The following is an 11,701-nucleotide window of genomic DNA, read 5'->3' as shown; positions in this document are numbered from 1 at the left end:
TTTTTTACTGCATAGCGGTTGTATATTTGGACATTAGCACACAGATGTTCTAAAAAGCCTCGTAACAATAATCACCAAGATAAGTCTTCGGAAATTTTTTTTTTAATTTTTATCAATAATTTTTTTTTTTTAATTTTTATCAATAATCACCAAATCATCTTGTTGATCTGCTTGATTTATTACCTGTTGATCTGTTTGATTTACCTGCTGCTCTGTTCAAATATACAACCGATTCATCTGTTGATAGAGATTATCTTTCAATGTTTGCAGCTTCTGAGATTTGGAAAAATTCTCCTTGAGAAAAGAAAGATATATTGAAAATGAGGGAAATTATTGAAGCTATCCTTAAAAGAATGTAATTTAGAATTAAATAACCAAAATTGCAGATTGATTTCTAAACCAATTTCATAAAGTTCATTTTCAAGTTAATCTTTTGCATTATTTTACAATATATAGCTGAAAGATAACGCATGCTTTTTGAGATTGGAGACTTGAAGAAACGGCTGGTTGAGCTGAAGGAATCGGTGAATAAATTGACGGGAAAAGATCCAGTTATTGAACGTTTCGAGAATTATCTGCGCTCCACCTTTCCATGTGCCGGTGACATCAGTACGCTAACCAGTGAACTCGAACGTTGTGATGTAAGTACTTTCCAAAACATTTCCTGTTTTCTTCATTTTTTTTTCATTTTAAGAATGTATTTTCTGTTTAAGCTAGAATAACTTACTTGCTTTTTAGCTAGAATAACTTACTTTTAGCTAGAATAACTTACTTGCTTCATTTTTTTTCTTTAACTTATCTAATAACTAACCAAATGTGAAAGTTAAATTTCGACCCGAAAATATTTTTGTAATAAACGAAAGTTGACAAAGTTGATTTGCTCAGGAATTACTCAAGGAGTTGGGAGATTTAAAGCTAAAGGATCCGAAAGTGGAGCAACTGGAAAAGTTAGGCAATGCGAAACGTGATAATCTGGCGGATTACTTAGAAAGAAGTCAGCGGAATGATGAAAAGACAACTGCATCCGAAAATATGCTCTCTGCATTGACGGATCGCTTTGCGGCTCTGAAAAGTGCAAAACTAGAAGTACCCGAACTGTACAAACAATTCATGGTTTGTCGCTTGTGTATTGATTCTTCATTTGAGTAATACTTTATGTAAGAAATGAATGATAAAAGAGTCGACAAGCAAGACTTTCAATCCAACTCTTCAATTCATGAACTGTGATAGATAAGAAGGTAGGCAATAAGAAGTGATCATATCTCTCAATTAATGAATAAATTAAGAAATGAACAACGAATTTATGAGTTTCATCCAATTACGAAAACATAAAAGTTTCCTTGCGATTTACATACGGAGACGTAAAAGTTTTTTTGATGTAGTAAAGATTCAATATAGAATAAGAACTACATTCTGGCTCTTTAAAAGTCAGATTTCTTGAAATTGTTAAAACTAGTGATGATGCGTATCATTTTGCAGTTGACTTGTGTCTTATTTATTTTCCAATAAGAATTATCCCGGAATTTCCTGATTCTGTATGGCGTAGCTTTTTAGGAGCTACAAAAGGATATTCAACAAGGTTTAGCAATTCAGAAGGAATCAGTGATTCTAAACGAAGAAATTATGTTGATAACGTTGAGTAGCTCGGCATCCAGCCGTGATCGAATCTTCCAAAAGCTGAAAAATCGAATGCAGCTAACTGTTGCTGGTTGGAGTACCTTAGAAGATGATATTGATGAAAGTATAGCATTACTGGAAAAGGAAAGTAAACGACTTCAACAAAGTATGCTCTAAATTGTTTACCTAAAATGAAATTGAAGCAATTTGTGAATAGTAGGGTGAAGGGTACCTGAGTTAGGTACCTCAGTTGTGGTAACTTCTGCTAGCCAATATTCAACAATATGAAATAAAACGATGGTGATAGAAAAAGAAATGGAATGGAAAGCAAAATATGAACAGCGAGAATTTCCTTTTGTATTCCCGATAACGGTCACCATCGTATCTGATCTAACTTTCCTACGTAAATCTGAAGGAAACTTATAATGCCGGGCAATAAATGATTTGTTTCATTCCAGTGGTTCAAGAGATTCTTGAACTGATTAGTTTTAAATAACCAACATGGACGATAACTTACAAGTGTTTGTCCCACGTACTTCACCTTTAATTTAGGATATGTAAGTGTGCTTGTGGAATCACATACCAAAACAAAAAGGAATCAGTATCGGACTTGGGTTAAAATTCTTTTTCGAACAAATACGTTGGAAAAGGCATGTTGAAGATTTATTTAATTTGTGTTACTTTAATTGTAGCTGTAACTTTAAAATTTATAGGTGCGGTACGAGAATTACAACGAAATATGGATGAACTTCGACGTGCCATCGATGCAAGTCGTGATGCGACAGATGCAGAAGAATTCAGCGAACATTTATATGTCAGTTTTTTATTATTACTAATTTTATAATAATGAAATAATGTTCGTTCTCAAAAGAATTTACTTTTATTTTCTCATTTTAGAATTTGGAACATTTATGTGAGACAATGGAAACGGCTGATAAAGAATTAGAGAATTTATCGGGAACAAATGAACGGATGGCAAGAGATGTTAGCTTTCCTCAAGATGTTTTGAAAATAACTGAAGAATTTGTGGAGAAAGGAAGGATTCTAAATAATAACAATTAATATAAAGAAGAAAAGTATTGTAGAGTAGACTGATAGCTTATTTCCAGCTTAATCATGCACGTGAGCAACGTGATGATGTACTGCTCAAAGCTAAGGAACGTATCGAACAACTTGAGGCAGCTATTCGTAATTGTGAACAATTCGACAGTTCCTTAACCGAATGTCAAGCCTGGTGTAATCATGTACAGCTGATACTGTCATGTCGAGCTGCAAATGATGTTTCTGCGTTGGATGTACCTCATGAATACAAGGTAATTATCGCTTATCTGTTTAATTCGCGCAACTTGAAGATAAGACAAAATTGAAGTGCATGACAAGAAAATGTAAATGATATTTTGACTATCAATTAAATACATAAGAAAGTGAGTAGATGAAGTGAGGATGATCAGGTGCTATGGAATATAGAGGTAAGTGAAACTTTCTGCAGCATACATATCAGAAACGATGTGAAAGGGAATGTGATGCAGATTGTTGTGAAGAAATTGTAGAAATTCATTTTCAACAGTTGACATCTGTCACATTTTAGTTATACTTCGAAAGAAAAACTTAAATTATGCTTGATATGATGCTTCCTTGCTCTTTCATCTTTCATTTTTTCGCGTACAGTGCACCAAATAATAGAGCTAGCTTCTATTAGTTACATATTGCACTAAGATTAATAAATTACATTTCGAAGTCGAAAGATATTTCTTTAATTTTATCGCCTATCTCTAACGGCTAATGTAATCGTATGCTTGGCTTGTTAACACAGTTTTGATGATCTGTTTGATATAACCGTTTAATAGTGCGAACTATTCGATTCGAAGTAGCCTAAATGCTAAACAATAGTAAACCTCTTCGGAGCTTTACTATTGTTTTATTGAAATTTAAAAAAAAGACTATGTAATTTGAAATTTTTAAAAAATTCCAAATTGGTTTGCTACAATCACTTTTGACGATAATTTTTGCTAAAATTATTCCAATTTCTTGCTTTTTGTAACAGTTGAAAAGTGTTCATTTCAGAATGCTTTTTCCAATGGAACGCTTATTGCGGTGAGTTCAAAAGCATTTCTCTTTAGGCATTTCATCCTTTCCACGCTTTTTGTTAGCGGTCTGTTGGGCCTTTTTTTTTTACTTTTGCTTTATTGCATATTTTTGTTCGTTCAATTCCTAAAATTGCAAAAGATCGGAAACTTATTTTGCATGCACATTCTTAAAGAAGGAGAAATGCGCTGTTGTCAAGGATGGATAGAGGAAAGAGGAAAAATAAGAAAATCCGACAAAAAAAAGTTTATTTCAGTCAATGTGATGTTTTTTTTTTTTTTATTATCTAAAAATGCGCACTTATCAATTCATTCTCCATCATTTTCGTTCTTTTCGAATTCCAGCAACTTCAAAAAGAATTCGATGATTTCGAGTGTTGCATCCGAGATTTACGAGAATTTGTTCTTAAAAATACCAGTGATTGGGGTACACCAAATCGCTTACAATTACAATTGGATCATATCACTGTAAGTTCTGGAACTCACTGCAATTTTTAATGATTTTTTAAAATGATTTTCATCTTACGACAGGGAAATTTCATATATTAAAGGAATGTGCTTAATCGAATATATTGATACCATTAATAAATTACTGTGCTAATAAGGTTTTATTAGCAATTAATCTTCAATCGTTACCTCTCAGTAACTTTTTTCTGAGCGCATTAACACTGGATAGTGAAGCTGACATTTTCGTTTAGTTTTGCAATTTCTCTTTCTCAACTCAAACAATTTTCACATTTCTCAATAAGTTCGTCGTATGGGCTAAAAAAAAGCTTAAGAATGACCTAAAATACGAAATGAAACATAGCATCGTGTGAACTATATTTTATTTAAACATGAAAGAATTAATTCATGTAAAAATGATAGAAAAGTGGCACAAATTTTGTTCATTAAGATAATTTATTAATGAGTAACAGTGTAAGGTTAAGTAAAAGAAATTTTTGTTTTATTTTTCATTCTTCATCCGATTCATTCAATCATAAATCATTGCTCATTCATCACTCTTTGTTTTTATTTCCTGGCCGGATTAGTTCCTCACTAATTTCAGTTTACTTTTTTTAGATATTTTATCTTCGAAATCGATTAGTTATAAATGAATTGAATGGCTCGTTAAATAATCCATAGGATTTTCTTCGCATTTGTTGTTTACTATCATTTATCCGTCTGTCTATCAATTCAGTCTTAGATTATCATTCACAATTAAATTTAAGCTTTCCTATTGTCATTTACCTAATTGTATAGTCATTAATTTCTTTCAGAGATGAATTCAAATCGATCGCATTTTAAAATAACTTCTCAATAAGTCTTAAAACATCGAATTATATCATTTTTTCTACTAAAGTTTCATTTCATTTATTTTACAGTTTTGCTTAGGAGTTGGAAAAAGATTTCTTTTTGTTCATAGAATCAATTCGAAGATTTGATGGCGAAATTTGTTGAGTTCAAGCAACCAATTGGCTTAGAAGAACGCGCAGAAAGGTTATCACGGGAAATATCGGATATGGAAAATAGTGTTGACGAATTGACGGGTGTACAAGCGGAGAGTTGTAAACAAGCTTTGGATCATACCAATGAAATCACTAGACGACTTGCTATGGTTTGATTTTTCGCTAAACGAACTGTGTTTGAGAACCGGAATTGTACTTTCAGGGTCAATCTATATTAGTTGCTGTATCTGACAATCAATACTTACCTCCAGTACCGACAATTGACAAATTTAATTGGGACTAAGTGATTCCCTATTGTCATTCTTAATCATGAGTGATAAATTAGTCTTCAAGAAGACAACTTCGGTGATTGCAATTGTCATCGATCCAGCATCTTATTTATCAAATTTTGTTTCTTTATGATGTTGAAGAAATGAAAAACGTCGTAGCTTCTTTAAAGATATTCTATTCAGGCAAGAACGCATTTGGAAGAATTAACTGAATCCGGAAAAATGTTTGCCAAGGAACAGATTTTAATGCCAACTGCTGTGCAGGTTTTGAGCAAGAAAGTTAGCAAATTAGATGAGAAGCTAAAGAATTTGAGCGAGAGGGTTTGTTTTAATAAATAATCTGAAACGTTTTGTCCCAAGTTAGACGGTTAGTTCGCTCCCTACCATATCTCAGTTCTGGACCTGTTCCCGATCATTACTTTGTTACCTTACAATTTCAGTATTAACATCCCGCATAATCTCAATCGATCTCAATAAAAAATGAAACATCTCTCTCCTTAATTTTGCATATTTTCTCATTCCTTTAAATTCAACAAACAGTTTTCTTGAATTCCACACAAAATCTATGCATTCGTTTCCTCCTATTAGATTTGAGAATTTTAAAGAATATCGAAATGACGGAACGCATGCAAAACTGCGTAATGTCGTTGGACGCTCTGAACAATGATATGAAAAAACTGGACGCTGTATTTGAGAGTGTAGAATCGAGACTGAATGCTTTTGTTCGATCAGAAAACATAGAAACAGTAGATGCCGATCGAGCAACGTTGGAAGAATTACTGGAAGACCTCAATAAGTACGGGATTTTACATAAAAGAACTATCAAAGCTTTATGTTAAAGTAGTTTGATCTAATTCCTTGAACTCAGAGGTGTGTCATTGTTGTCGAGGGCTGAAAATGTCATGCAACGATTGTCAATGGATTCGTTCAAAGTTGATGAAAGCATAATAGAGCAAAGGAAACGTCGAGCTATACGTTTGCAAGGCGATTTACGATCGTGGATTGATGCTGTTAAAGTGAAATTTACAATCTTTCCTCAAATTCATTCAATTTCTGGCAAATCTCATCTTATTAATTTGATTTAATTCGAATATTTTTCTGACTAAAGTTGACACAAAATAAAGTCGAAGATCAGGAATCTCGTTTTGCATTATCAATAAAACTCATTTTTATGAAATGAAAATAAGAGTTTTTTTTTTGATTATTATAAAATTTTGCCCTCTCAAACCATCCAATATCTCAAAGATTTTTGTTTATCTCTGTTTATCTATGAGTACTTCTGGTACTCATAGCTTCAGGCTTATCCAAATGACAACTTATTATTTAATTAATAATTTCCAGCTTTCAGTAGATTTTTTCAGTTGTTTCGCTTTACCTTTACTAACCAATGTCAATAGAAGAAATTTCTGAGATGTATGCTAAAGCTTACTAAAATGTAAACATTAGCGGTACTGCTCTATCAATCTCTTCACGATATAGTCATCTCACAGTTTCGTGTTATTTTCAGTGTGTCAGTGAAGATAAGACGGCACTGTTGCAGAAGTTCGAAATTTTGCACAGTCAGCTAAAAGAATCCTTGACGGAGATGGAACAAATTGAAAATACCGAGGTTGGAGTTTTCAATTTGTGCCGCTGACATTTGTCTATGCGGAAAATTCCGTTAACGATCAACTCTTTTATACTTTGGAAAATTTGCTGAACGAGCTTGTGAAAACTTAAATTGCCAATTGAAAATTTTATTTCGTTAACTCTTTTATTTTGTGTCTGTAAATCAAAAAACATTGTGAACTGCCAGTCATTTATTTACCTTTTAGGTGTTACTAGCCGCATTAGACAAATGCAGATCGGATAAGAATGTTTTCATTGCACGGTATCGTCGACTGTTGAGATCAGATCCTGAAGCGGAAACAAAGTTTTCAGTGGTCTTTTCAGAAGTTGTTTTTCCTTTTTTTTTTTTAGAATATTCAAATATTTAGGGTAAATCTTTGCAGGGAAAGATCGTTGTTGGTAAACCTGAAATGACTTGAAAATTATGAAATGAAAGATCGCTTATATTTTTCTTCTTTTTAATGACTGTTTTGGAATTGATAGTTTTAAATTCCAAATATTTCTTTTAAAATAAATATTCAAACTAATAGAATAACTAAGTAAATTTATTCGGGAATGTCTATCGCAGGTTGAGAAGCGCTGGAATGAGATGGAGAAGAAATGTCAGAAAGCGCGAAGCACTTCGCCCTCTGGCCCGGCACCCCCGCAACTACGTCATGACAGCATAAGAGGAAGTTTTCGGGATCAAATCAGTTTATTACACGATCTATACAAAATTGCTAGTGATTGTCTGGATTTTGAACGCTTTCCGGTTTCCTCCGTGAGTGAGTGGTCGAAACGTGTTCAGGTTTGTAAAAGTACTCTCATGATAGTACTCTCATTTCCAAATAATGTTCATAACAGAATCTGATTACTGTAACCAACAATGAGAGAAATCCGAATCTGAGCTATTCTTCTAACTTTGCCGCTTTAAAAGATGCTATTTAACCGAATTTGTGCTCTCTTAACATATGGCGCAGTTGTTGCTTTAGGATGTTGACGATTGGCTTGTTGATTACACCGGAAAACTGAAGGGAGCGGTCGAGCAGGGCCGTTGTTTGGCAAGTAGCGGTCGCATGGAGCTTGATGTTCACGACGCCTTAGGTAGTTTGGACGGGGTTGTTGATTTAGCAAATCAGGTACTGTTATTGCATTCGTTCTTATTTTTTCTTTGTGTGTTGACGAGCAGTTGCTAGGACAAATCGTACAAAGAGCAAAAATTTGAATTCGAAATTTTGATTACATTAGCGAAATTTTCGCAAAGTTCTCAGAGTTTAATTTTGCTTTTGATGTTAAAAATCAGAATTAAAAATTTCTTTAAATTTATACTACAAGTAAAATATCTTTTTTAAAGAAGCAGTTTCAAAGCGCTTGACATTTTTGTAACTTCTATTTTGCTGAATTTTCTGACTAATTCAGGTGGAAGGAACCTTGAAGGAGAACAAAACAAATTTGTTTCCTATACAAGCTAAAGCAGAGGCTCTACAACGAGACATTAATGCAATATACGATGTACTGGAAAAGCTTTCATCCCGCGATCTATCAGAATCAACAATCGCCAGTGTTAGACAGTTAATTTATATAAATTTAGTAGCAGGCGAGAAAAAGAGGGGACAATTTTAGCTGAATTTTCAGCATTTGATTTTCCAAATTACACTTCTTCAAATTATATATATATTTTTTTTTTTTGAAACTGAAAATTTCAACCTCCAAAGAGATAGCACACTTACGGAGTACTGTAGCCTATAATGACGGAAGAAATTCAGTTGCGACAAAATTTACGACAGCATTTTCTTGATCTGTTCCAGTAGTATCGGGAATGATCTCAGTTATCTTTAGATATGCCAGTCTTAGTTTTCCTACTAATCTATCGGGTGGATTCAAACTTCCATTAACGGAAATAATTTTTTCATTTCTAATCAGAATTTTTGGAAAAATTCGGAAGTTTTGAAAAGATCAGCAGAAGATTTATTTGTTGAATTCTTGAGTTTTAATATTATTGCTTGTAATCCTTGAGAAGTGTTGTACATTTTCATTTTGAAATTTTATTTCGGGAACTAAAACTGCTTCAAAAACCCTGGAAAAGATAAGCTGGTTTGTTCGGACTGCTTCATTCTAATAATCTGAAATCATCAGGGTCAGGCACTATCATTTCGGAGAAAATACTTCCAAAATAGTAACTGTATCGAGAAGACATTATCGCTTATCAACTCGAAAGGGTGGAGAGAGATCCGTATCACTTACAATTTAATTAGCTGGTGCTTTGAACGACAGGCATGCTCAGATATCGGACATATAATCAGGCAGTCTTGGTACTTACCAAAGCACAGAAAAGCTTCTGAAATTAGAACTTTGTTAGGGTCAAAGTTCAAAGGATTACTAAATGTTAAGATTTCTAACAAGGTTCTGTCGCTGGTAATCCTTTTCAGCTTGAAATACGAATAATTTTTTGGATTTCCAGGCCACTCAACGTGATTTGCTAGATCGGCAGACGCAGTTAGATTACTTGCAACGGCGAAGTGATGATCTGCACAATTGTCTCCCTGGAAATTCTACAAGTCAACCAAATACAATAATGGATAAAATTTATGATAAAATTCGTGATCTCGAAGAGAGAATAGACGTATCAATCAAAAAAAATCGGGAAAATATAATGGTGCAAATAGACCAGCCATTAGAAATAATTCGATTGGAAGAACAAAAAGAATCGGATGTAATTTCGACTGCAAGTACTGGTGGACAATCACTCACACTCGAAGTACAGGTAAGGATTATATCTGCTTACTTATCTTGTTACACATCGGTTTTAATCGAAGAGATGGAACATCAACCCTTGTAGTGAACTTTTCTATTCCAATTGTTTACATAAATTACTTTTAACTATCCAAAAAATCGATTTTGAAGAAAAACTCAATATTTCAGGAAGCTGAAGATGATCATCAGCCACGGGCGGAACTGCAGAAGACGGGATCAAATGGCTCTGAACCTTTGATAATGGCAATGAAAGTTAACGTTATCGAACCATCCGAATCGCTCATGTCTTTATACATCGAAATGGATGAAATTGAGAAGGAACTAAATCATAGAGACCCATTGCCTTTCAAGGATTTGCATCAAAAAAACGAAAACTGGAGGTTTGTGACATGATGAAACATTCTGATGATTCATTCCCTACTCCTTCCACTACAGCAGATTGTATTCTACTGTGACTACAACCATCACAATCGTTTTCCGCTCCCAATGACCATGCATGACCTTTTAAGCAGGTCACTTCTATTCATGGCTCATTGATCTCTATAAGTCTTAGTTACCGCTCATTTACATATTTTGATTTAATCACAAAAAGAATGAAATCCTCTGCTTCTCTCAATTTTTCTCTTCTGCATTGCTTTATCTGGATTAAGTGATAATAGTATGATAATGCGATAGCATACTACTGTTTGCTTACATATATCATACAATGATATGATTCATTTTCCAATCATTTTCAAGTTTTTTCAGCTAGTAGCAATGCTTTCTATTGGCATGCTATACTCACTACTTCTTTCTTTCTATCTTTTGTTACTTCCAGCTGAGATTTCTTATGTTGAAGTTGATTATTTGGCATTATCATTCAGTGATTTCATGAGAACAAAGGATAATAGGGAATTATATAATCATCGTCATCCATTTGTCAATCCTAGGCAGTACGATGCCTGTTTAGGGGCTTATTACGGGATGTCTCAGAAAATTACAAGTCGTTTCACTTGACTTTATCAGTGGTACATTAACCAAACGCTGGTCGTTTATTTTTTAAATTATATTTTTTTAATCTGATAATGCATAAGTAATTGAAGACCGATGTTTAGTTCAGTTATCGGTTTTTTATAAAAGGTCTGAAGTTGGCTAATTATGGATAAAAAGCATCTGCCGGTTGAACTATGAAAGTTTTTTGAAATTGTTGAAAATTAATGTGCCAAAGCACGTTGACTTTTTCTGATCATTCCTTCTGAGACTGGAACTTGGATGATTGAATCATTGCTGTTAGGAAGAGACTTTGTGATTGAAAAATAGCTGTGAAATTTATTTCGTTCGTGACTTTTATGACATTTTTTTTTCGATTGACTGATTGTCCAACAATCGTTTAACTATTATTCATCCAAAAGAGATCAATCTAATCATTCTTCTCAACGATTACTGGCTTGACCAAACTTTATTGCTTATTTGAAATCTTAAAAGTATTCAAAAATTTGTTCGAATCGATCAATCCATGATCGAATTTTTTTTTTTTTTCGTTTCCAAAAGAGAATATTTAATTCTATTCGTTGTTTTCACAAAGAGATTTCTTTGTTCAAACTGAAAAGAGGAGAGAAGTTAGGAAAGTGTTGGATTGATACTGAAATAAGAGGCTGGCTTTTCGAATAAAACGCTTGAAAAATTTGTTTCGCTGTTTGTGGCAAAAGAAAAGCGCTGGTTGGGTGCCATCTGTACTAAACTAGCAGCTATTCTTCAGTAAACCCTAACAATTAATTAGTCGAACGTAATCATCATCAATTCATTTGCTGATTTCATTCATAAATGAGTGTCCTTTTCATTCCTCAGCTATTATTTTATTCTTATTTAATTACTTCATTGGCATACTAATAACCCACTTCTGAAATCATTCATTTTGATTTCCTTATTGAGCCATGTTAATCTAAATCTGAGAACAAACAGG

General features: G+C 33.5%; 1 protein-coding gene across 1 annotated transcript in view; it reads left to right on the top strand.

Moving 5' to 3' along the window:
• The window catches only part of LOAG_17162 (hypothetical protein), a gene marked incomplete at both ends in the record, with an annotated part of 18,607 nt that extends 8,455 nt beyond the window's left edge, over positions 1–10,152 (top strand). Inside the window, 18 exons of the mRNA XM_020449822.1 lie at positions 483–641; positions 886–1,113; positions 1,555–1,783; positions 2,331–2,431; positions 2,515–2,601; positions 2,727–2,930; positions 4,047–4,169; positions 5,107–5,298; positions 5,602–5,739; positions 6,024–6,214; positions 6,287–6,434; positions 6,926–7,027; positions 7,233–7,352; positions 7,595–7,813; positions 7,998–8,144; positions 8,425–8,568; positions 9,467–9,769; positions 9,928–10,152. Of these exons, the coding sequence (XP_020306593.1) occupies positions 483–641; positions 886–1,113; positions 1,555–1,783; positions 2,331–2,431; positions 2,515–2,601; positions 2,727–2,930; positions 4,047–4,169; positions 5,107–5,298; positions 5,602–5,739; positions 6,024–6,214; positions 6,287–6,434; positions 6,926–7,027; positions 7,233–7,352; positions 7,595–7,813; positions 7,998–8,144; positions 8,425–8,568; positions 9,467–9,769; positions 9,928–10,152 (3,060 nt within the window). The remainder of the gene's footprint in view (positions 1–482; positions 642–885; positions 1,114–1,554; positions 1,784–2,330; positions 2,432–2,514; positions 2,602–2,726; positions 2,931–4,046; positions 4,170–5,106; positions 5,299–5,601; positions 5,740–6,023; positions 6,215–6,286; positions 6,435–6,925; positions 7,028–7,232; positions 7,353–7,594; positions 7,814–7,997; positions 8,145–8,424; positions 8,569–9,466; positions 9,770–9,927) is intronic.
• Between the last annotated feature and the right edge of the window lie 1,549 nt (positions 10,153–11,701).

This window comes from Loa loa (assembly GCF_000183805.2).
Source record: "Loa loa unplaced genomic scaffold supercont3.46, whole genome shotgun sequence".
In the NCBI taxonomy this organism is placed as follows: Eukaryota; Metazoa; Nematoda; class Chromadorea; order Rhabditida; family Onchocercidae; genus Loa; species Loa loa.
This window is presented reverse-complemented; position numbering and strand designations above follow the sequence as displayed.